Below are 26,158 nucleotides of genomic sequence, written 5' to 3'. Positions count from 1 at the left end.
GTCTCAGATTTTGCTCCAAAGAGAACCAGACACAGATAGAGGTTCATATGGGAGAAACAGACGCAGATAGAAGTTCATATGGGAGAACCAGACGTCAGCCTTCCTTGCAGGACACCCCCTGGCTGGAAGAGGGGGTCTGGTGGACTTGCTTTTCCTTCCTTTGGTTTGGGTGGGAGAGCTTACTCCCTGTTTGCCCCCATGCGGGGCTGGGGGCTTGGGCAGGGAAGCATCTCTCATGAAGACTCCATTTCCTGCACGGTCAATACGGTGGTGAGTGAGGGTGCTGGTGGTTTGCAACTTGTGCAGCCCTGGGTGGACACCTCCCTCGCTGCTCCCGATTTGGGGTGGAGGGCATTTAGGCCTGTGTCCTTCAGCATTTGCGTCTGATTCTGGAGCAACTGGAAAATTCCACCTCAACATCCTAGCACAGCGGTCAATGATCGGGAATCTACTTTTGCTGTATCTTTCACCCAGTCCAAAGAAAGTTATTTTTTCCTTTCTCCTAAGAGAGAGGTTTGGTCTACTGTGCACATATGACTGATAATTTTCTCAGGAATAGTTTGCTTTTCTCTGACTGTACATCCTGTGTGTTTTCCCACTGGACCTTCACCACCATGTACATGAAAACGGGTCATATTTACATCTTCAGTTGTGTGTGTGCACATGTGTGTGTGTATGCAAAGTGTCCTTTATCAAAGACCTTTTCCCAATAGATAACTTAAAACACAAGTAAACAAAGTACAACAGAGTTTAAAAACAAAGCTATACGATGGTTTTCCAATGTGGTTATCAGGGCAGGGCTCTGGTTTGCCTGTCCGGATACTTCCTGCTCACCTACTTCCTTTCTGATTGGAACAGATGAATGTTGTGTAGCTCACGGTGCTTCTGGACTGAGTCATTTTTCCTCTGACCCGCTCTTCCTCTCTTCCCTTTGAAACATGTGATACTTTGTTTCCATTTGTCATGTCGGGACCATCACACCGCAGAATTCAACGATGATCAGCTCTAAGTTCACAGGCTGGAATGGAGACACACGGCAGAAGAAAATAACTGTTACAGACACATTTTACCAGAGATGTAAAATGAGGTGGCATAAAAATGATCCCTGTTACCAACGTGTCCGGAGACGTTTCTGAACCCCTAATCATAGCTCGAGCCAAATGGGGACTAGCACGGCCTGTGTCTCTCCCAGGAGACCCACCTCTGATCCCTTGTCATCACCTTGAGAAGTAAGGGAGGAAGGAAAAGAGGAGAAAAACCAGTTGAAGGGAGTCACAGAAGACTCATCGGAATTTGTTTTAAAATCAGTGGATTATAGATAAAACTTCCAAATAAAGGTCTCCTGTGTCATCCTCTTTGCTCAAATTCAGCTGAAGTCCGTCTGAAGCCTGTTGTATTGGGCATGGATATTATAAACCCAAGTAAATGTCCACGTGCCCCTCCTGCAAGGCTGTCACCTCTATATGTGGGATGAGATTGTAGAAACCAGTGATGTCCGCTTTTCTAAGGTGTATGACTTTTACTCCACTCTCCTTACTTTTAGACCCAAGTCAGATATATAAGGAAGAACTGTAAAGTTACCTTCATTGTCCCTGGCAAGTTTACAATGTTCAGTTGTGCCACAGAGTGGCCTCAGTCATTTATGACATTGTTTGGCTAAGAAAGCTATTTCCAGATTTAACACACACTTCATTGATTGCATAACTGGCCCAAACCACTTCCTTATCGCCATCATCCCACCGAGGGAGAGATGGAAACACATTCGTCGGATGACATAAATTTGATAGGATAGCCCTCGATATGGAGCAGCAGTTGGCAAAGGTATTCGGAAGGTCCTCCTCAAGTCTTGTTGCCGGAAGTGGTCATCTGAGCTGAGGTTTTCCTCACTATGAAAATGAGAGCATCCGTTTTGGTTCTTTCCTCAATTAAAACTCTACGATTCCAGCAGTGGCACCACAGAGCAATTTTTCTGGCATCGTGATGACCGTCCGTCACTCCTGTCTGGAAAGGGACCCTCTGTGTTATACGTACAACTGTATAAACCACAGCAATTGTCAGGAGCCGTTCTGGCACGAGATGTCCCAGCCGGTGGAATGTCTGGGCTCCCCTCTGCCCTGTCTCACTCTAGACGTTCCCGAAGGCGACCCTCCGCGCAAAGGCAGCGCACTGGAGGGCCCCGGGCCCAGCGAGCCAGCTGCAGAGGAGGTGACCGGGTGGGTTCATCACAGGTGCACACTCTCAGGAAACACCTCCCCCCAGGTGGGATTTATTCTGAATTACTGAACTCTGTACTCACAGAAGTCACGCGGTCCATGTTATCCCTGGGATGCGGTATGCTGTCCTGTGCAGTTTGGATCTATACTGTTTGCAGTGGTGTAGGATCTTATTTTACAGATGGGTTTTATCCTTCTTTAAGTGATTGGTGGAAAAGACAAAAGTAGAAAGGCCAGGATTTTTCCAGCACTGGGCAGATGGGGACCTGCGTGAAACCCGGGGCTGAGAGTGTGGTCCTAGACACCCCGAGTCCCCGTGGGCACCGAGTGCTGTGCTGACATTCCAACCCACGTGTTTGTAATTCTTGCCCCTGAGGGATTTGCTCGTTCTCCGTACTGAGTAGTTTATAGGCTAATTTGCACTGACATTTGGGTTTACCATTGGGGTTTATTAAAATAAAGGGAACAACATTGTAGGAGGCAGAGGGAGCGTGGCTCTGAGGGCTGATGGGCTGAGATGGAAACCGGTCCCCGGCTTCATTCCTGAGCTGTCTTTTGTCCTGGGGCCACCACTCAGCCATCTGTGCACGGCTTTCTCTACCCAGAGTTAAAGTCTGAGAGACACAGGAGTTTCGGTGAATCACAGGGGCTTTTTTTATGGATTAAGTAATGAATGTGATTAACGATAATAAGGAGAATTCCCAGTTACCCACCTGTAGTTCCCCTGCAGCTCATTTTCAATTCTGTGTTGATTCCCTTCACTAACTCCCATCCCGACCCAGATGGTATCTATTTAGGAAATTCAGGAAACTCTTAATATTTGCATAAGCAGAGCAAATTGGGAAATAAATTAGTGTGAAGAAATGATCTAATGCAATCGAAAGCTGAATATAAACAGCTTCTGGACTTTTCTAGGCCGTGGACTCATGAAGTCACTCGGTAAATATTTGCTAAGCCCTGCTCAGTGCTGGGCCCTGGGGACAGCAGCACGAGATGGGCTGAGGTTCACCGTCCAGAGCGAGAGGCTGGGCGGACAGGCTGAGACTCGGGGGCCCAGGGGAGGAGGTGGGTTCCATTCCCACAATAGCTGATGGTGGTTTCCTTCCAGGGGCCCCCTCCCCCTTCCGATACATGGAAAGGTCCTCGGAAACATCTCATCTTTACTCTTCATTACAAAGGACGGTGTGTCCAGTGGACATGAGCACAGCGTTCAGTCTCCTGATGCCAACGTTGAGGTGGGGGGGAAGCGGCCAGCTCCCCGAGGACAGAGTCCCCTTATGGCCCCAGGGTGAGGGTGGGACCTGCACAGGGTAGGTGCTCAGTGGCCATTTGTTGAATACATTTGACCCCGTAATCAGCCATATGGAGCCGTGTAGGGAAGGCATCACCATCACCATCATTCTCATTTTAAAAACGAGGGAGGTGAGGTTCAGAGAGGTTTGGTAAGTCCAAGGACACATAGCTAGAAAAAGGTGGGGTTAGGGCTCAAACCGTGCTCATCTACCTCCCCGAAGCTGTCACTCTCAGCTGACTGTGTTGAATCGTGGGCAAGGGGACTTAGCCAGCAGGTGTGGGTGGCATGTGGCTAGAAGCCAGGAAGAAACAGGAGTTCATAATCTTGCTGAAGCCTGACTGGTATATGGTGTCCAGGGAAGGGCTGGAAAGTGGCCACCAGCCTCACGGCCCTTTGATGGACTCCTCACCTCTGCTTCTTGCTCTCTGTGTGACCCAGTGTTGTGGAGCCAAACTTGTGTCCGCTTGCCCACACCCAGGAAAGCCAATCTACTGACACCCGGTGGTGGTGAAGAGAAGTGCAGTGTTTATCGAAGGCGCCAAGCAAGGAGTCCAGACAGCTAGTGCTCAGAAGGCCCAAACTCCCTGATGGTTTTCAGGGAAAAGTTTATAAAGACAGGGTGAGGGAGGGGGGCTGTGGGGTGTGTGATCAGCTCGTGGGCCTTCTTCTGATTGGTTGGTGGTGAGGTAACTGGGAGTCAACATCATCAACCTTCTGGTTCCAACTGGTCTGGGGTCTGTGTGCTTGTGAGCAGCATACAGTTAACGTCTTCTACCTGGTGAGGGTTTCAGTCTCTGTAAAACAGCTCTAAGGACATGGCTCAGAATGTTATCTATAGCCCTTGGGGAGGAACAAAAGGTTTTTGACTTCTTTGTTTAATGGCTAAACCATTATTATTTTGTCTTGCTTGAAACTTTCCTTTCTTTCTGCATTTTCTTTTCTCCAGTTAAATTTATTCTTTGACTAAAGTTTTTCTACAGACGAAAGGCAGGCGGAGGACCTGGAGGGGGAGTCTTGCTCTGGGAAGGCCCCATAGGGTCCTGCTTGGTTACACCAGAGCAAGTTGCTCAGATCTCCCTGATGCTCTGTTTCTTCGTTGGCAACACTGATAACACCCGGCGTACAGTAAATTCTCAATTATACCGGATTATTTTGTTATTACCAGTTAAATTTTTTTATTACTACTACTACTCTTGTGATTTGCCTTTACGCACACAGAGACTTGTTACAGAGAGTAACAGGTCTTAAAATAAGCTTCTAAATTGCGTGGTATGTTATATTAAGTAAGCAGCTTTCGAGATTATTGAGTCTGAATCTGTGTCTGGCCCAGAGAGTCAATCAAGGCTCCCTTTTCTGTGGCCACTGTTTTCTAACTTAGAAAAGCTGAGGTGACATATTTTCTATCATTGTTTCTAAGAATATTAGGGCTGTTTCACTGTGCTGCTGGGTAGGCCCCCTTGTTAACGTAAGGGCCATGTTAAGATGTAGGAAATGGGAGCAGGGCGTCTACCTTTCCACTCCTACAGTGAGTAAGTCTGAGCCCTGGGGGGAGCATTTGTCCGTGGCCTTGGTTTACCCATCGCCTCTGCTCTGCGCAGGGGACAAGTCTTGTTTACAGCTGTAACCGCTTATAAATTGATTTGTCATCCTTTGATGAGAAACACCTGCAAGGCTCCTGCAACGGCAACTCACCAGCATAAGGTGGCAGCCTGGGCCACATCTTCACCAGCGTTGCTTCAACCAAATATGCCAACTCTTGCGAGCATGGGAGAAAGAGATTTTTAGTGGTTTTTGACAGTCTTTTAGCAAACCTTTTCTGAGAATCTCTGACCCAGGCATCAGTCAACCCTCTTTGTCATCTCCACAGCCAAGATCAGCCCTGGAAGTTTGCCCTGGGTGGCCCAGGCAGAGCTGTCCGATGATGTATAATGCAAACCACATACATGATTTTAAATGCTCTAGTAGCCACGTTTCTAAAAAGTAAGAAAAAACAAGTAAAATTCATTGTTAAAATGTACTTAACCCAGTATGTCAAAAACATTGTCATCCCAACAGGTAATGAACATAAATGTCATTAATGAGCTATTTTACACTCTTCATTTCATACTAAGTCTTTAAAATCTGGGGTGTATTTTACACTTTCAGCGCAGATAGCCACACGCGTAGCTACGGTGCTGGACAGTGCCCAGTCCAGTTAAGCAAGGTGGCTCTGGGAAACAGCCAAAGCCCCGACAGATTGTCATTAAAACAAAAACTTACATTAGGGACCTCATCCCTATGACCCTCCTAAGGATGAGAGCCGCTGGGGGCCACTTTGTGGACCTTCTTTCCATTAACATTCTTGTAGATCTGAGGATTTCAGCTCATCCATATCTGTACCTATATGTATGTTTTGTTTTAAGAGCTGGGAGTGACGACACCCAAGCCCAGCTCAGAACGGAGCCGAAGATGTTGGAACCCACCGCTCAGGACAACCTGCTTGTGTCCATCACCAGGCGAGACTGGCTTCTCCAAGAAAAGCAGCAGTTACAGGTAAGCGGGTGAAGAATCTTCAAGAAACAAGACATCATTTTTCTTATCCATTTGAGCCAGAGGTAGCAAAGTGGGTCTTTGCTTTGCTTGAGTGAAGCAATTAGAGCGTTGGCTGTCCGCCTGGAAGCACAGGGTGGAGGGTGGTGACTAGGGGGCCTGTCGGGAGTCTCATTACCAACGAGGGGTTGAAAGCTTGGCGGTGTGTGTGCCTGTCTTTGCTATTCCTCATTACCTGTTGAATATGCTTTCCTTGTCTGCCAGGCCAGTCTGTCACCTCTTCTCGTTTTGCCCTGAAGAAGGTTCTTTTAGAGGCAGAGAAAAATCTGAGCTGTGGCCGTGCTTTATGGCAACTGCCGTCAGCTTGGACTCTGAGTAGCGCCTGTCAGGAGGCAGAGCTGTAAGTGTGGACTGGGCAAAGTGGGCGGGACTGGGAAAGACTGGGAATGACTGGGGCACCGTGGGAGCTCCAGGTAGGCCCAGAGCAGTGGATGCAAGTTGGCCGAGAATCATCAGGGGCTAGAAATCTTGGTGCAGCCCTGAGTTCCAGCCAGGAGGCAACCAGGAGCTCTGGAAGTCGACAGTGTCCCCCAGAGACAAGGAGCCCTGCAACTCTGTCCACACCTGCCTGAGCCTGGAGGCCTTGAGGCAGGAATGGGGAGCATTGACGTCTGGAAAGAGCAGAGGGCTTTAACACTGAGTCCAAGAGCTGGCTTAGGCTCCAAACAGCTGAATGACCTTAGACAAGTTAATGGGGCTCAGACATGTTACTGGAAGCCCTCCCGCTGCCCCCGCCTCAAGCAGAGTGTTCTTTTTATCTGAGTTTGCCCATCCAAGTCCATACAATAGCAAGGTGGCAAAGGGAAGCAAACATTGTTGCTACTTGAAAATATTCTCCAATAAACTGGCACTTTTTTTTTTAATTGAAGAGACTGTCTTTTCTCCATTGTATATCCTTGCCCCCTTTGTCATAGATTAGTTGACCATAGGTGTGTGGGTTTATCTCTGGGCTTTCTATCCTGTTCCATTGGTCTATATTTCTGTTTTTGTGCCAGTACCCTATTGTTTTGATTACCGTAGCTTTGTAGTGTAGTCTGAAATCAGGGAGTCTGATTCCTCCAGCTCCATTTGTTTCCCTCAAGATTGCTTTGGCTATTCAAGGTCTCTTGTGTTTCCATACAAACTTTAAGATTTTTTTTCTAGTTCTGTAAAAAATGCCATTGATAGTTTGATAGGGATTGCATTGAATCTGTAGATTGCTTTGGGTAGTATAGTCATTTTCACAATATTGGTTCTTCCAATCCAAGAACATGGTATATCTCTCCGTCTGTGTCATCTTTGATTTCTTTCATCAGTGTCTTATAGTTTTCTGTGTACAGGTCTTTTACCTCCTTAGGTAGGTTTATTCCTAGGTATTTTATTCTTTTTGTTACAATGGTGAATGGGATTGTTTCCTTAATTTCTCTTTGTGATCTTTCATTGTTAGTGTATAGGAATGCAAGAGAATTCTGTGTATTAATTTTGTATCCTGCAACTTTACCAAATTCTTTGATGAGCTCTAGTAGTTTTCTGGTGGCATCTTTAGAATTCTCTATGTATAGTATCATGTCATCTGCAAACAGTGACAATTTTACTTCTTCTTTTCCAATTTGTATTCCTTTTATTTCTTTTTCTTCTCTGATTGCCGTGGCTAGGAATTCCAAAACTATGTTGAATAACAGTGGTGAAAGTGGACATCCTTGTCTTGTTCCTGATCTTAGAGGAAATGCTTTCAGTTTTTCACCATTGAGAACGATGTTGGCTGTGGGTTTGTCATATATGGCCTTTATCATGTGGAGGTAAGTTCCCTCTATGCCTAGTTCTGGAGAGTTTTTATCGTAAATAGGTGTTGAATTTTGTCAAAAGCTTTTTCTGCATCGAATGAGATGATTATATGGTTTTTATTCCTCAATCTGTTAACATGGTGTATCACACTGACTGATTTGCATATATCAAAGAATCCTTGCATCCCTGAGATAAATCCCACTTGATCGTGGTGCATGATCCTTTTAATGTGTTGTTGGATTCTGTTTGCTAGTATTTTTTGAGGATTTTTGCATCTATATTCATCAGTGATATTGGTCTGTAATTTTCTTTTTTTGTAGTATCTTTGTCTGGCTTTGGTATCAGGTTGATAGTGGCCTTGTAGGATTAGTTTGGGACTGTTCCTTCCTCTGCAGTTTTTTGGAAGAGTTTGAGAAGGAGGGGTGTTAGCTCTTCTCTAAATGTTTGATAGAATTCACATGTGAAGCCCTCTGGCCTGGACTTTTCTTTGTTGGTAGATTTTTTTTTAACGTCTTTATTGGAGTATAATTGCTTTACAATGGTGTGTTAGTTTCTGCTCTATAACAAAGTGAATCAGCTATACAGATACATATACCCCCATATCCCCTCCCTCTTGCATCTCCCTCCCACTCTCCCTATCCCACCCCTCTAGGTGGTCACAAAGCACCTAGCTGATCTCCCTGTGCTATGTGGCTGCTTCCCACTAGCTATCTATTTTACATTTGGTAGTGTATATATGTCCATGCCACTCTCTCACTTAGTCCCAGCATACCCTTCTCCGTCCCTGAGTCCTCAAGTCCATTCTCTACGTCTGCGTCTTTATTCCTGTCCTGCCCCTAAGTTCTTCAGAACCATTTTTTTTATTCCATATGTATGGGTTAGCATACAGTATTTGTTTTTCTCTTTCTGACTTACTTCAGTCTATATGACAGTCTCTAGGTCTATCCACCTCACTACAAATAACTCAATTTCGTTTCTTTTTATGGCTAGTAATATTCCATTGTATATATGTGCCACATCTTCTTTATCCATTCATCTGTCGATGGACACTTAGGTTGCTTCCATGTCCTGGCTATTGTAAATAGAACTGCAATGAACATTGTGGTACATGACTCTTTTTGAGTTATGGTTTCCTCAGGGTATATGCCCAGTAGTGGGATTGCTGGGTCATATGGTAGTTCTATTTTCAGTTCTTTAAGGAACCTCCATACTGTTCTCCATAGTGGCTGTATCAATTTACATTCTCACCAACAGTGCAAGAGGGTTCCCTTTTCTCCACACCCTCTCCAGCATTTATTGTTGGTAGATTTTTTTGATGATGGCCATTCTGACTGGTGTGAGGTGATACCTCATTGTAGTTTTGATTTGCATTTCTCTAATGATTAATGATGTTGAGCATCCTTTTATGTGTTTGTTGGCAATCTGTCTGTCTTCTTTGGAGAAATGTCTATTTAGGTCTCCTGCCCATTTTTGGGTTAGGTTGTTTGTTCTTTTGATATTGAGCTGCATGAGCTGCTTGTAAACTTTGGAGATTATTCCTTTGTCTGTTGCTTCATTTGCAAATATTTTCTCCCATTCTGAGGGTTGTCTTTGTCTCGTTTATGGTTTCCTTTGCTGTGCAAAAGCTTTTAAGTTTCATTAGGTCCCATTTGTTTATTTTTGTTTTTATTTGCATTTCTCTAGGAGGTGGGTCAAAAAGGATCTTGCTGTGATTTATGTCATAGAGTGTTCTGCCTATGTGTTTTGGAAGATTTTTAATCACAGATTCAATTACATTACTTGTGATTGGTCTGTTCATATTTTCTATTTCTTCCTGGTTCAGTCTTGGAAGCTTATACCTTTCTGAGAATTTGTCCATTTTTTCCAGGGTGTCCATTTTATTGGCAAAGAGTTGCTTGTAGTAGTCCCTTACGATGCTTTGTATTTCTGCGTTGTCCATTGTAACTTCTCCTTTTTCATTTCTGATTCTGTTGATTTGAGTCCTCTCGTTTTTTTCTTGATGAGTCTGGCTAAAGGTTTATCAATTTTGTTTATCTTCCCAAAGAACCAGCTTTTAGTTTTATTGATCTTTGCTATTATTTTCTTTGTTTCTATTCCATTTATTTCTGCTCTGATCTTTATGATTTCTTTCCTTCTACTAACTTTGGGTTTTGTTTGTTCTTCTCTCTCTAGTTCCTTTAGATGTAAGGTTAGATTGCTTATTTGAGATTTTTCTTATTTCTTGAGGTAGGATTGTATTGCTACAAACGTCCCTCTTAGAACTGCTTTTGCTGCATCCCATAGGTTTCGGATCTACATGTTCTTGTCATTTGTCTCTCGGTATTTTTTGATTTCCTCTTTGATTTCTTCAGTGATCTCTTGGTTATTTAGTAACGTATTGTTTAGCCTCCATGTGTTTGTGTTTATTTCGGGCTTTTTCCCCCCCTGTAATTCGTTCCTAATCTCATAGCATTGTCGTCAGAAAAGATGCTTGATATGATTTCAATTTTCTTAAATTTACCAAGGCTTGATTTGTGACCCAAGATGTAATCTAACCTGGAGAATGTTCCATGTACACATGAGAAGAAAGTGTAAACTGCTGTTTTCGGATGGAATGTCTTATAAATATCAAGTAAATCTATCTGGTCTATTGTGTCACTTAAAGCTTGTGTTTCCTTATTAATTTACTGTCTGGATGATCTGTCCATTGGTGTAAGTGAGGTGTTAAAGTCGCCCACTATAATTGTGTTACTGTTGATTTCCTGTTTTTATAGCTGTTAGCATTTGCATTATGTATTGAGGTGCTCCTATGTTGGGTGCATATATATTTATAATTGTTATATCTTCTTCTTGGATTGATCCCTCGATCATTATGTAATGTCCTTCCTTGTCTCTTGTAACATTCTTTATTTTAAAGTCTATTTTATCTGATATGAGTATTGCTATTCCAGCTTTCTTTTGATTTCCATTTGCATGGAATATCTTTTTCCATCCCCTCACTTTCAATCTGTATGTTTCCCTAGGTCTGAAGTGGGTCTCTTGTAGACAGCGTATATATGGGTCTTGTTTTTGTATCCATTCAGTGAGCCTGTGTCTTTTGGTTGGAGCATTTAATCCATTCATATTTAAGGTAATTATCGATATGTATGTTCCTATTACCATTTTCTTAATTGTTTTGTGTTTGTTTTTGTAGGTTCTTTTCTTCTCTTGTGTTTCACACTTAGAGAAGTTCGTTTGTCATTTGCTGTAGAGCTGGTTTGGTGGTGCTGAATTCTCTTAGCTTTTGCTTGTCTATAAAGCTTTTGATTTCTCTGTCGAATCTGAATGAGATCCTTGCCGGGTAGAGTAATCTTGGTTGTAGGTTCTTCCCTTTCATCACTTTAAATATATCGTCACTCCCTTCTGGCTTGTAGAGTTTCTGCTGAGAAATCAGCTGTTAACCTTATGGGAGTTCCCTTGTATGTCATCTGTCGTTTTTCCCTTGCTGCTTTCAATAATTTTTCTTTGTCTTTAATTTTTGCCACTTTGATTACTATGTGTCTCAGCGTGTTTCTCCTTGGGTTTATCCTGCCTGGGACTCTCTGTGCTTCCTGGACTTGGGTGGCTATTTCCTTTCCATGTTAGGGAAGTTTTCGACTATAATCTCTTAAAATGTTTTCTCGGGTCCTTTCTCTCTCTCTTCTCCTTCTGGGACCCCTATAATGCGAATGTTGGTGCATTTCATGTTGTCCCAGAGGTCTCTTAGGCTGTCTTCATTTCTTTTCAGTCTTTTTCCTTTATTCTGTTCCGCGGCAGTGAACTCCACCATTCTGTCTTCCAGGTCACTTATCCTTTCTTCTGCCTCAGTTATTCTGCTATTGATTCCTTCTAGTGTATTTTTCATTTCAGTTATTGTATTGTTCATCTCTGTTTGTTTGTTCTTTAATTCTTCTGGGTGTTTGTTCTTTCATTCTTCTAGTTCTTTGTTAAACATTTCTTGCATCTTCTTGATCTTTGCCTCCAGTCTTTTTCCGAGGTCCTGGATCATCTTCACTATCATTATTCTGAATTCTTTTTCTGGAAGGTTGCCTATCTCCACTTCATTTAGTTGTTTTTCTGGGGTTTTATCTTGTTCCTTCATCTGGTACGTAGTCCTCTGCCTTTCATCTTGTCTGTCTTTCTGTGCATGTGGTTTTTGTTCCGCAGGCTGCAGGACTGTAGTTCTTCTTGCTTCTGTCTGCCCTCTGGTGCATGAGAAACTGCCACTTTCAGATTCAGTGGGCATCACTGCAAGGTTCGCGTAGCTGAAAATGTGAAGTCTGGTTTTTGTGAACAATATTCACCAGTTGAAGGTCTCCCCAATTCCTGATGACATCAGAGTGTACGGAACATACTCAGTGTTTGGAGGGAGCATTCGTGGCAGAACTCTGGGAGAAGGTGGATATTCATTTATTCAGTAGGAATTTTTGAGTGCCTGTGACATGCCAGGTACTGTCTGCCATGCTCAGGGTTCCTGTGGAGTTTATGTCCTAGTGGGGGTGGGAGTGCGGAGATAGACAAGAAGTGGCAAACGTGATAAAAGCCTAAATTCTATGCCTAGAATGTTGTAGGGTGGTAAGAGCTACAGTGCATGGACCAGAGTGTTGGGGTAGGGGAGTCTACTCACTGAGAAGGGAGATTGAAGCGAACGCTGGATGGAAGAGGGAGGGGGGCCTTGCAGAAATCTCCAGTAAGAGCGTTCCCCATGGAGGGGACAGTCACTCGAAGGCTGCAGTGGGAGCGTGCCCCATGCCTTCAAAGGGTAGCCAGGAGGCCAGGATTGCAGAGAACAGCAGAGGAGAAGGTCAGTGATGAGAGGGCCTTTGCAGGGCCTTGTGAGGTCTTGGGCTCTTCTCTGACTGGGAGCCATGGGGGGTTTTTAAGCAGTGAAGTTATGTAATTGACCGCAATTTAAAGAGTCACTTTGACATCTGTGTGAGAATAGGGTGGAGGGCCACTGTGGAAAACAGGATGGTGGTTCTTTAAAAAGTTAAAAGTAAAATTACCATGTGATTCAGCAATTTCTCTTCTGGGTATAAGCCCCCAAAGAACTGAAAGCAGACACCCAAAGACATCTCCATAGCAGCATTATTCACAACAGTCAAAAGGTGGAAGCAACCCACGGGTCCATCGACAGATGAATGGATAAACAAAATGTGGTGTATACGTACAGTGCAGCCTTTCAAAGGAAGAAAATTCTGAAACGTGCTACAGCATGGATGAAACTTGAGGACATTATACTAAGTGAAATGAGCCAGCCTCAAAAAGACAAATATCGTATGATTCCACGTATACGAGGTCCCCAGAAGAGTTAGATTCTAGAGACAGAAAGCAGAATGATGACCACCAAGCCTGGAGGCAGGGGGAATGGTGGGGTCAGTGTTTAATGGGGACAGAATTTCAGTTTTGCGGGGTGCAAAGAGCTCTGGAGACGGATGGTGGTGGTGGTTGTACAACAATATGAATATACTTAATGCCACTGAATTACACTTAAAAATGGTTAAGATGGTACATTTTATGTTACCTGTATTTTACCACAGTTAAAAAAACCCCAAAACAAACAGAAAAGAAAAGAATAGGGGATGGGAGTTCAAAGGTTGGAAGTAGGGAGGTGAGATGGGAGACAGTGTCAGTAATACCATAATCTTGGACCAGTGGGATACACGCTGTTGTTTTCTTAGGGTGTCTTGGGTGGATCCTCAGTACCTCCTGCTGTGTGTCCTTCCTCCCCTACTGGAAGAGGGGTCAGTGGGTGATCTGTACCTTGAGGCTGAGAGGACGTGGGTGAGAGATGGGGGGACAGCCAGGGTTAGAGCTATGCTCTTATCAGCTGGAAACCAGCGCATGGAACCTGGGAGTATGTTAATTAAAAGAGTCTCGTTTTAGCTTCAGAATCCTATGGTCAGTGAGATGATGAGCTGCCGTAACACTTTACGCACAGCGGGCATTCAGTTACCTGCTGCTTGTTTTATCCATCGACCTCAAGATTGGACAATACTCGATTCTTTGGATTTTGGTTTGTTGTATTAGTGGAAGTTAAATTTATTTACTATTTTTATGAACCGAGACAGGAGAGTGCTATCTGCGGCGTGTCGTTTTTCTCGCAATCCTGTAGCCTTAAGAGGCTATTATTTCTGATCTTTCTCTACATGGTAAATCTGCATGTTTGGGGACAGACCAGCCAAGCCTCGTTTGTTTTTCTTTTTTGGTCTGTGGGTTGCGTTTCCTGCTTACTGGTGTCTCAAGTCCATGAAGTTTGCCGCCCTGTGTTCTAGCTCTGTCACCTGAAATGAAGTAAGTCGTTTATATATTTGCTGCCTTCTTCCAAGTCAAATTCTTGGCTCGCCACCCGGAGTTATTTCACGCTTGGGAGGGAATGTTTCTCCTTATGCCAACTAATCAGAAATACAAAGCTGGCGTGATTTTTCCAGTTCAGCAAACCTCCAAAAATCTGCCTGCTTCAGAAGGGCAACTTCACGGCTCTCATGCATATGGCGGACTCTCATGGAAAGGACTCATTTTCAGCAGCGCAGTCTGCCGCGAGCAGGGTGAATTTACAGAATCTCTCTCTATTCTCTACAGAAAGAGATCGAAGCCCTCCAAGCCAGGATGTCTGTGCTGGACGCAAAAGATCAACAGCTGAGACGGGAACTAGAAGAGCAGGAGTGGGTCCTCCCGTGGCAGGGCTGCGACCTCATGGGAGGGCTGTCCCTGGGCGAGTTGCAGGAGGTCAGCAAGACCTTGCAGGACACCCTGGCCTTGGCCGAGCAGATTCCCGTCCGTGCAGAGCCGCCCGAAACCATCAGGAGGTACTGGTGATTTCCTAACTGATTTTGGATCGCTCATCTCGTTCATCTGTTTATGGGATTGATTTTGTCTGCTGGCCCGCATATATAAATTATTTTCCAAGCAGCGCTTTGTTTTTTCAAGGGAAGCACTGTTGATATTTCGAGTGGCAAAATTCTGCATGGTGTCGGGCAGTCCTGCACATCGCAGGGTATTTTACACCCTGGCTACATACCCGCTAAATACCACGATTCCTCTCCATTCTGATACGGACCTTTCCCATGTCCAAACGCCCCAGGGGTGCCTTCCTTCCCTTTTGAGATCTGCTGGGGCTCAGTTGGTTGGAGATTTGGATGCCAGCCTTTGCTGAGGGTGACCAGCTGGAGACAGGAGAGGCTGGTGAGCTGGAGGGAGGAGGCCCCATCAGTGGCCTGGAAGAATGAGTCATTATTCATGGCACTAACATTTACTGAGTCTTACTATGTGCCAGGCACTGTGCTAAGCTTTACTCTGAGTTGCCTCTATTATTGTACCCATTTCACAGAGGAGAACAAGAGAGTTTAAGAAGGTCAAATAATTTGCCCAAAGTCCCAATTAATAAGAGCAAAACTGATACTTAAATTCCTGTTCATTACGTCAAAGCCTAGTTTCTTTTCTTTTTTAGTTTTACTTTTCACTTTCTAATTTCTTTTTTTTAGTATCTTTATTGGAGTATAATTGCTTTACAATGGTGTGTTAGTTTCTGCTTTATAACAAAGTGAATCAGTTATACATATACATATGTTCCCATATCTCTTCACTCTTGCGTCTTCCTCCCTCCCATAGCCTAGTTTCTTATCCACTTGCTATAGAGGGAGAACTTTCCTTGTGTTCTGCGTCTTGGGAGACCCAAGAGACACACATGGACCTCTTGCCTTTGGGGAGGTCATAACCTTATATGGCGAAAGGCAGAACCCACCCTTACTCATGTTAGACAGAAAGTGAGCCGTGCCTGGATGAACACGCAGGTGTGGTGAGGCCTGCGGGTGCGGCGGGTGTAGCGCAGCGAGGGGGATGGAAGTTCTGCCTGGTTATTATGCTGCAGAAAATACTTAAGGAAACGTCACCCCCTGTAGCGGTTGAGAATATGGACTCTACCATCTGATTACCTCACTCAACCGCTTATTAGCTGGAACCACTTATTATTGGGGGAGGGACGGGCTGTTCGGAGGATGCACTGAGTTAATACGTATAAAGCTCGCGTAACGGTGCCTGGGTGGCGACAATGCTTTACCATGCTTACTGCCTGTCGTTTTTATCACGGGGATTTCAGTCTTCTGAAGCCTTCTAACTGCCTTCCAAGTGTGTTTTAGACTAGTCAGCGAGTACCTGTCCCCTCTCACACGTGTCCCACACCCAATCCAGCCCATCGAAGCTGGACGCTTGTCCAGGGATCTGCCCATGGTGTCCTCCCCTCCCCTCCCAGCCCTGATATTTCCCTGCAGAACTCTAACCCCGGGCTCGTGCCCGTGGAGAGGGGGAAGAGATGTGTGTTGTTGCCAGATTTCAGCCAGAAGAAACTCACCATCAAGTCTGCCTGCGCTCTTTCTGCTTCACTTTCGCCTGCGTCCTTACGGTATAGCCTTGGCTCTAGGGATCTTTCCTGCTCCTGCTTCCCTTGTCCCTCCTATGGAAGTCATGCTACACACACAGACGCACACAATACACACATGCACATACACACACGCACACACATACACACATGCACACACATGCACACGCATACACACATATACAAATGCACGCACATATACACATGCACACACACGATAACACACATTACGTATCATGTAATTATACGTGTGACGTATGCATTATATTAGATGTATATATGGAGTGTGTGTAATATACAAGATGAAATACACATGTGCATTTATTTTTATGTGTATAAAAGCACACATTTACACATGAAGCTTAAAGTGAGCCTTTTTTGGTCCCGCCATCCAGATGTGTCCTACTTATTTCTCCTTTTGCTTTGAACAGTGCAGAGGTTAGTCTCACTCCTCTCATCTCTCGCACAAGCACTTCGAGGGGAAGAAGGAGGACGTGCTTAGCTTAGAGCCCACTGCAGTATTTCACAAAGCCTCTGTGTTTTGAGCTGAACTCCCGGGCAGCGTCCCTGCAGGTGTGCCCTGTCCCCATACGGAGACACACAGGAGGCAGGGCGCCTGCTTTCTCACTTGCTGACTCATGGCAGGCAGAGCAGCCCGGCGTGGTGGGCAGGCTGTCCTCGTTATTCTCATTTAACAGTTGAGGAAATAAGAACTCAGAAAATTTCCTGGGGATGCAGCTAGTAAGAGACCTAACTTAGATAGTTTCCACTTAGAGAGCTCTTAGTCTAAAACAAAGAGCTCCAGAGTGTGGCAGCTGATGGAGCTGGGCCCCTGAACTCAGATCTTACCGTGTCTAGTCTGTTACTCTGCCCATGTGCTCCAGCCTGCCTTTTCACCAGGACGAGATGCAGACGAAATAAAGGTGTGACTTTAGCCGAGTCATCCAGTGCTCTAATCAACTGAACAGACTCTTGAAAGACCTTTCAAGGTTTGTGGCAATCTGATTCTATGACGCTGTTAGGGAAATCCGACGTAAGGATGGCTCTTGAACGTGCTGCAGTGCCGTCTGGGGGCTCCTCGGGGAGGACCCATCATCCCCGAATCCACCTGTGCCCACGGAGGTTACAGAGTTCAGGTCAGGAGCAGGCTCTCACTTTTTTTTTTTTTTTTGCGGTACGCGGGCCTCTCACTGCTGTGGCCTCTCCTGCTGCGGAGCACAGGCTCCGGACGCGCAGGCCCAGCGGCCATGGCTCACGGGCCCAGCCGCTCCGCGGCATGTGGGATCTTCCCGGATCGGGGCACGAACCCGTGTCCCCTGCATCGGCAGGCGGACTCTCAACCACTGCGCCACCAGGGAAGCCCCAGGCTCTCACTTTTTGTGCTGATCTGCCTGCAGGAACACCTGGGCATCTCAGTGACCTGAACCCACGAGGGCTCAGTGTAGGAGGGAGTCTTAGGAACAGAAGGACTAACGGTTGCGTGGCAAGGGTGGGAGGGAAAGTCCCAGAGTGACTGCAAACAAAAGGCAACACGGGCAATTCAATGGCTGGTTCATAGCGTGACCTCCCACCTGTGCTGAGAGCACCGCCAGCACTGAGTGGGGCTCCATGTTGCTGGAGAGGGACCACCCTGAGGCATTCTCGTCATCTGGGGGACCCTGCAGGAGCGGACCCTTGGCATCTCCTTTATTTACTTGGTGGCGCAGGGGGCGCCTCCCAGGTGCAGGTGTCGTCCGGTCAGCTTCCTCTCTTCCACCTGGAGGAGGGAGACATCGTGCTGTTCCTCGCTATAGATATCAGATGGAAAAACCATCATCGTTACGTGTGCTTTCCATAAGAAGGAAGGCACGCTTTTGCCAAGCTGACAGGCTGCGGTACTGACTCCTAGAAATGGAGCATTTGAAAGCAGCCGATGTGGTTTTATTGGCCAACAGAGCAGAGATTGCTTGGCCTAGTATCTTAACTAATTGTATCACAGTGTTTGCTATGAGGGATTGGTTTTCTTTTAGAACGATATCCCATAGATGCCCCAGCTAGAAGAACGCCTCTTATCTGCATCAGTAGCTGTCTTTGTTTGTTGTGAGAGTACAGTGGACCCCTGAATAATGTGGGGATTAATCCCCGTGTAATTCAGAGCCGGCGCTCTGGGTCCATGGTTCCTTTGCATACCGGAATTCAACCAACCACTGACCGTGTAGTATTCACTATTGAAAAATATCTGCGGATAAGTGGATTCTTGCAGTTCAGACCTGTGTCGTTCAAGGGTCAACTGTAGTTTCTTCTCAGGCCAGATGAAGAGATCCAGACAAATTGTGAAATAGGAAAATCTTGGTCTTATGAAGAGAGGCCAGCTAGAAACTCACGGTGCTGTCTGGGGAGGAGCTGATTCTGACTGATTCCACAGTGTTCAAGTTCCACGGGGAGGCTGTGCTGCTTTCCCTGGATAAGCCACACGTTGCGCTTGAGAAGGAGCTTCCTAAGGGCACTTGGCGTTTGTGAGTGACTCACTGGTGGACACTGCTTGTGTGGGTACCTTCCTTTCGGACTGTAGCTTGTGGGGAATCCTTGGGCCACTGCTGTTCAAGAAGGACTGGAAGTAGAAGGGCACCTGCTGGGGACCGGAGAACTGACGGCTTTTTATTTGGATATTTTAATAGAAATCAAAGCAGCAGGTTGAATTTTCTGACATCTGTGTTTTGGATCAAATGTCTTAGCAGGATGGAATGAAAGAGCTGCCTTCCCAGACATCAGAGCTGCCTTTTGATAGAGCCAGAGAGAATGGTTGTCTTCCAATGAATAAGAGGAGAACTTTCTTAAGTACCTGGGTATCAGGAACTCTGCAGTATGGAAGCTTACAGGGCAGGGACGCGTGAAAGACAAAAGCCACTCAAAAGATGTATGTTGTACGTTAGTTGGACTTGCCTTCATCCCTGGGATTCCAATCCCTCAGCTTTAGAACAAACTCCTTGTTTCCTCCTGCAAGTCTTCCTCTGATGGGAGAGGTCTAGAAGGATGGGTTTCTCTAGTGAACCTGATCCTCCCCTACGGAAACCCATCCTCCCCCCTCTCTGTAGTGGGATTGGGGTGTGGGGTAGGGGAGGGGAAGGATGGGGACACAGGGAGGAAGGAGGTGACAGTTTCTGCGGTTTTCGTGGACGGTGTGCCTGCATTCGGGGTGTGAGTGTCCGTCTGTTTATTTCTGTAAGTGGAGGAGGGTCGTGATTTGCAGCTCATCTGCCTCGAGGGCCATCAGCTCTGCCCCTCTTTTGGTCTGAGTGCCTTGAACATCAGTGGGGACAGGGCCAGCTGTGACCCTGGCTGACCGTAAAGCCAGGTAGGAGTAATCAGAGTAGCAACGACAGAGCTGAGTGAGGGCTGTGGACGCTACTTTCCAACGTTCTTCAGAGACGCTTGGCTGGTTTGTATTAGTCTGTGGTTGAGTTCATTCCTCAGCTCCTGGAATTTTTCATGCTTTGCCTGAAATGTGTTGTGGCAGCTCACGGATGGATTGTCTCTCGTTGTACATTTGGAAGAAACATGTCACATCTTTTTACAAGCCGTTGGCACAAACTGCAAAACAAACTGAAGCCCTGGTTACGGCCAGGCTGGCCGGACCTCGGTGGGCGCATCTGAGCTGGGGAAGGGTGGTGGTGGAGAGCCGGTCTTGCTCCCTGGTCCCCGTTGCTTAACCGCTCAGGGCCCCCCGGCGAGGCTGGCCGACTCTTGGAGGTGCTCCGGCCTCCCCATGACACCTGCCCTCAGCCCACGATGAGCAGCCAGGCTGATGTCACGGCTCTTTTCAAGTGAGATTTAAAATAATGAAATTCAGCAGTTCACAACTGACTGGAAAAAAAATCAATCGTCCCACTTTCCCCTCAGATACGTATCTTATTAGAGTGAAAAGACAGTGAAACAGCAAGGCCTGAATCGGAAAACAGACTCCGGGACCCGGGAGGAGCGAGGCAGATTCTCAGTGGGTGTGTGCAGGGGGACAGCTGTGTGTGTCCCAGTGATGCGCCCGGGGGATGGTGCCAAACTGGGACAATTTAGAGATTTCCGAAGAAATGCCCGCGGTCTCCAGGCTGCTTCTCCACTTGCTGTGATTCTGTTCTTCAGTCTCTGCTTCTGGTCTTTGCTTTTCTTCCTTCTCTGCCTTTGTCCTTCTTCACCTGGTTGGTTTGTCAGGAACAATGGCTCCATGAGACAGAGAGCATGAGGGCTCATCTGGAGGAGAAGGACTGCTTTGTGTTGCTAAAAGTGCTAGATGAGATTCTGACTTCTCTTTATTTTTAAAGCAGATACTTTGCTTTTCCCAGGAATTCCTGAGGCAGACAGATCTTTGCCCAGAGAGTCAATGCAGTGAGTTTGGAGTATATAAGGAGCGTGAGACTGACGTTTCTTGCAGGAAGGCTTCCTTGATTAGACGGCATCCTCAGCGTTTGGGACAGCTCTCATATTTATCATGTCGTCTTTCTTATAATAATAACACATTAATTTAAATGTCACCATTGTTTACAAAATGCTCATTTTTGCTCACAACCCTGTAAGATATATTGGGCAATATATTGGTTTTTGCAATATACTTTTTTAAACATCTTTATTGGAGTATAATTGCTTTACAATGGTGTGTTAGTTTCTGCTGTATAAAAAAGTGAATCAGCTATACGTATACTTATATCCTCATATCCCCTCCCTCTTGCTTCTCCCTCCCACTCTCCCTATCCCACCCCTCTAGGTGGTCACAAAGCACCGAGCTGATCTCCCTGTGCTATGTGGCTGCTTCCCACTAGCTATCTACCTTACGTTTGGTAGTGTATGTATGTCCATGCCACTCTCTCACTTGGTCCCAGCTTACCCTTCCCCCTCCCTGTGTCCTCAAGTCCATTCTCTATGTCTGTGTCTTTATTCCTGTCCTACCCCCAGTTTCTTCAGAACCATTTTTTTTTAAGATTCCATATATATTTGTTAGCATACAGTATTTGTTTTTCTCTCTCTGACTTAATTCACTCTGTATGACAGATTCTAAGTCTGTCCACCTCACTACAAATAACTCAATTTCGTTCCTTTTTATGGCTGAGTAATACGCCATTGTTTATATGTGCCACATCTTCTTTATCCATTCATCTGTTGATGGACACTTAGGTTGCTTCCATATCCTGGCTACTGTAAATAGTGCTGCAATGAACATTGTGGTACATGACTCTTTTTGAATTATGGTTTTCTCAGGGTATATGCCCAGTAGTGGGATTGCTGGATCATATGGTAGTTCTATTTTTAGTTTTTTAAGGAACCTCCATACTGTTCTCCATAGTGACTATCAGTTTACATTCCCACCAACAGTGTAGAGGGTTCCCTTTTCTCCACACCCTCTCCGGCATTTATTGTTTGTAGAGTTTTTGATGATGGACATTCTGACTGGTGTGAGGTGATACCTAATTGAAGTTTTGATATGCATTTCTCTAACGATTAATGATGTTGAGCATCTTTCATGTGTTTGTTGGCAATCTGTATATCTTCTTTGGAGAAATGTCTATTTAGGTCTTCTGCCCATTTTGGATTGGGTTGTTTGTTTATTTGATATTGAGCTGCATGAGCTGCTTGTATATTTTGAAGATTAATCCTTTGTCTGTTGCTTCATTTGCAAATATTTTCTCCCATTCTGAGGGTTGTCTTTTCGTTCTGTTTATGGTTTCCTTTGCTGTGCAAAAACTTTTAAGTTTCATTAGGTCCCATTTGTTTATATTTCCATTTCTCTAGGAGGTGGGTCAAAAGGATCTTGCTGTGACTTATGTCATAGAGTGTTCTGCCTATGTTTTCCTCTTAAGAGTTTTATAGTGTCTGGCCTTACCTTTAGGTCTTTAATCCATTTTGAGTTTATTTTTGTGTATGGTGTTAGGGAGTGTTCTAATTTCATTCTTTTACATGTAACTGTCCAGTTTTCCCAGCACTACTTATTGAAGAGGGTTTCTTTTCTCCATTGTATATTCTTGCCTCCTTTATCAAAGATAAGGTGACCGTATGTGCATGGGTTTATCTCTGGGTGTTCTATCCTGTTCCATTGATCTATGTTTCTGTTTTTGTGCCAGTACCATACTGTCTTGATTACTGTAGCTTTGTAGTATAGTCTGAAGTCAGGGAGACTGATTCCTCCAGCTCTGTTTTTCTTTCTCAAGATTGCTTTGGCTATTCGGGGTCTTTTGTGTTTCCATACAAATTGTGCAATTTTTTGTTCTAGTTCTGTGAAAAATGCCATTGGTAGTTTGATAGGGATTGCATTGAATCTGTAGATTGCTTTGGGTGGTACAGTCATTTTCACAGTGTTGATTCTTCCAATCCAAGAGCATGGTATATCTCTCCATCTGTTTGTATCATCTTTAATTTCTTTCATCAGTATCTTATAGTTTTCTGCAAACAGGTCTTTTGTCTCCTCAGGTAGGTTTATTCCTAGGTATTTTATTCTTTTTGTTGCAATGGTAAATGGGAGTGTTTCCTTAATTTCTCTTTCAGATTTTTCATCATTAGTGTGTAGGAATGCAAGAGACTTCTGTGCATTAATTTTGTATCCTTTTGCAGTATATTTTGCGGAGGAGGCTGCCGAGGGTCTAGATTCACACAGCAGTAGTGTCCTGATGTCTTTGACCACTTTTGGAAATAGGGCAGGGAGAGAAAAGGTTAACACGGATGGCTTGGGAGAGAGCGGGGCTTGGAGTCAAGTGCCCATGCAAGCAATGGAAAGGCAATGGAAAGGTGTGCAGCTGGGCAGAGCATGGGTCATGGGTCCAAGCAAAGGAGAACACTGCCATTCCAGGCCAGTGAGTTCTCTCTATGCCCCACGGATCACCTGGTGGCCCCTGAAAGGGATCGGAGCAAACGGGTCTCTAAACACGGGCAACCCCGGGAGACCACCAGGCAACTGGCTTGGGTCAGAGAGGTGGGTAGCAGTTCCAAAGACAGGAGAGCAGAAGAGGAACTGCCAGAGGAGAGGACCAGCCAGCGCCAGAGGAACAGGAAGTCTTGCTTATAAATGAAGGTGTGAACTCGGTGATGCTGGAGGTCCCTTCTGCATTTATCAATAGAACACTTTGCACTTTCAGATTTTGTGAAATAGGTTAAAATAAATTGCTTTTTAAAAAAACAGTAGTTCTGTTCCTCCTAGCCCCCAAGTAAGTTTCCCTTCAACCTCCCCTGGGCAGCCCATGACCATCCCCGCTGCGGTGCTCAGGTTCTTTCTTTTCTAATGCTTATGACGAGCAGGCAGTAGACATGGATGGAGCTGAAATCGCCGTGCGGCCGCTGTTCAGAATTGGGAACTCACCATTGTGTCCTCCCATTTTCTTTGGAAAGTCATTGTCACAGGCAATGGGAAATATTAATCAAGGCACAACTTGGAAAAGATGGAAAGGGTTGGAAAAGAAGGAAGAGACTTGAAACTGCCACCTATCTGGGTGGGTCCAGATGCCACTCACCCTGAAGAACAGGACCCTGACTTCTGTGTTTTGTTGGGTGTGTTTGAGGAATTCAAAGCAGGAGTCTCATCTTAGTTACAGATTTTAAAAAAACCTTTGTTTTGTGCTGGAGTAAATTTATTAAGATTTAAAACAAACATAGACCAAAGGAGGGTGAAAAATGCCCATATATTTTTAAATATTGCATTTTAATATTTTACGAATTCCCTGTGCTTTATTTTCTTCAAGGAATTTACAACATTTATTATTATTTAGGTAGTTCATTTGGGAAGCTTGTAATAGGTAGACTCATCCACTCCTCTTTTTTTTTTTTCTTTTTTTTTTTTTGCGGTACGCGGGCCTCTCACTGTCGTGGCCTCTCCCGTTGCGGAGCACAGGCTCCGGACGCGCAGGCTCAGCGGCCATGGCTCATGGGCCCAGCCGCTCCGCAGCATGTGGGATCCTCCCGGACCGGGGCACGAACCCGTGTCCCCTGCATCAGCAGGAGGACTCTCAACCACTGCACCACCAGGGAAGCCCCACTCCCCTTTTTTTTTTGCGGTACGCGGGCCACTCACTGTTGTGGCCTCTCCCGCTGCGGAGCACAGGCTCCGGACGCGCAGGCTCAGCGGCCATGGTTCACGGGCCCAGCCGCTCCGCGGCACGTGGGATCTTCCCGGACCGGGGCACGAACCCGTGTCCCCTGCATCGGCAGGCGGACTCCCAACCACTGCACCACCAGGGAAGCCCCACTCCTCTTTTATATCTTAGGTATCTGATAAATTATTTTCAACTGGAGCCTCATGGATTCTCAAAGATTGAAATGACTGTACCTGATCCTCCTAGTGCTGTGACTCTGGGTTAGCTCTCGGCCTATGTGAATGCCTGTGGCCTATTTTAAGAGCTTTTCTTCTGGTCAATTTCAGTTGTTATTTTTCATTATTGTCAACTTGAGAACTGTCCTGCGCTTAATTTCTGTGTAGTTTGGGTGTCTTCTGCAATCCTCTATTCCCTTTCACCAGACTTTCTTATTCCTGACATATCCCAAGAGTGTTTTCCTGTCTGCAGGTCATATGTTTTTAGTCCCTGCTTTAACTTTTCAGATTTTAAAGGAATACACCAAACTAAACTGCTTTTCAGACCTTGAGCTGAAGGGTTTAAGCTCTTCCAGCAGAAGTAATTCAGTTTTGCTCAGAGAGACCCTTTCCCAGTGACTGTAGCGAATACCCCCAGGTTGGGAACGCCCGCTCATTGCTGGCTGGACTTCAGTCAGTCATTAGCACATCTTTTCCAAACTGCTGAAGGGCTGATTGATCTTCCCTGTGCTGCTGGGGAGGACCCAACCCAAAACCTCTAGGTTTCCTTTAGCTCCGTGCAGGGGGCCCCTGTGCCTTATACGTGAGGGTCGTTTTTGTTACTGTGCTCATCCTGGCCACCACTGTCGTAAGTACTTTGTACATCCTTTTGGGCAGATTTCCTCAGCTTCCTCTTTGAGCGGTACTGGTATTGGTGTTTGATTCCTTATTCAGTTACTTGTTGAGTCAACTGGATGTTTTTTCTTGCTGTCTATTCATTTTGTTCATCAGCAGTCTGTTTTAGCTTTGTAAGCGGATTTCGGAAGAGCCTGAGAGAAACGTAAGGTGTAAACTGTGTCTGCAGCTTTATGTGAATATGCTTGTCCTTAGCAGGTAATTAAAGATGACTCAGAAAATCACCATGGACACAGAGCAGAAAGTAAAACCTTTTGGGTAAACTTCAGAATTAGGGAAAGTATACGTGTTTAGAAATGTAGAAGAAACCACATATATTAAAAAAAATTAGGATTAAATGGAAATGTAAGCATTTCTTTTAAAAACCCTGGGAAAGATGGGATCTTAGTTATGAAGTAGGCAGAATTAGGGGGACAGTGGTTGAAATGGAAATCTGATGTTGCCTTTGGATCGCTTAACAGAATAAACCCAGAGGCAGGATCGTATTCCCCCTGGATCAAATTGTAGTGTTTGAAGGATTGAACTCAACAGGAGTTGTGCGGAGAAGAGCTCTAGAGGCCCAGGAATTGAAATCATTTTGAATCTTCAAATACATTTGGGTTATGACAGTAGTTGAAAATCTGGTACCATCTTGGTTACCAGTCTTCAGAAAATAAGAGGCCAGTGTTTTATTTTCTGATTGTGTGTAAAAAGTTATCTTTAAACAACTTGGGAGGAAGGAGTAGAAAGGAGAGTAGTTATGATCTAAACATAAGGCTGTTCTCTATTTTTGTCTCCTGTTATTTTTATTTATTGGACAGCTAAAAGCTATTTCAGACAAATGTCTGTAAGTCAAAATGGTTTTGGCCTATGCATTCTAGTTTCAGTTTGGAATAAAATTGTTTGAGAGGAGGTGAGAAAGAGCTGGTTGAGTTAACGCTTGGAATATTTGGATAAGCCAAATACCAAATTCATCAGCTCAGAATAAAGCTGTGATTCTTGATGGAACT

General features: G+C 45.2%; 1 protein-coding gene across 2 annotated transcripts in view; it reads left to right on the top strand.

Annotated features, from left to right (window-relative positions):
* Window positions 1–26,158, top strand: part of DISC1 (DISC1 scaffold protein) — a 347,726-nt gene that overhangs the window by 104,110 nt on the left and 217,458 nt on the right. For both annotated transcript variants that reach the window (XM_079901082.1, XM_079901083.1), the window contains 2 exons: window positions 5,910–6,039; window positions 14,440–14,666. In XM_079901082.1, coding sequence (XP_079757208.1) covers window positions 5,910–6,039; window positions 14,440–14,666 — 357 coding nt within the window. The remainder of the gene's footprint in view (window positions 1–5,909; window positions 6,040–14,439; window positions 14,667–26,158) is intronic.

Source organism: Stenella coeruleoalba (assembly GCF_951394435.1).
Source record: "Stenella coeruleoalba genome assembly, chromosome: 16".
Taxonomy (NCBI): domain Eukaryota; kingdom Metazoa; phylum Chordata; class Mammalia; order Artiodactyla; family Delphinidae; genus Stenella; species Stenella coeruleoalba.
This window is presented reverse-complemented; position numbering and strand designations above follow the sequence as displayed.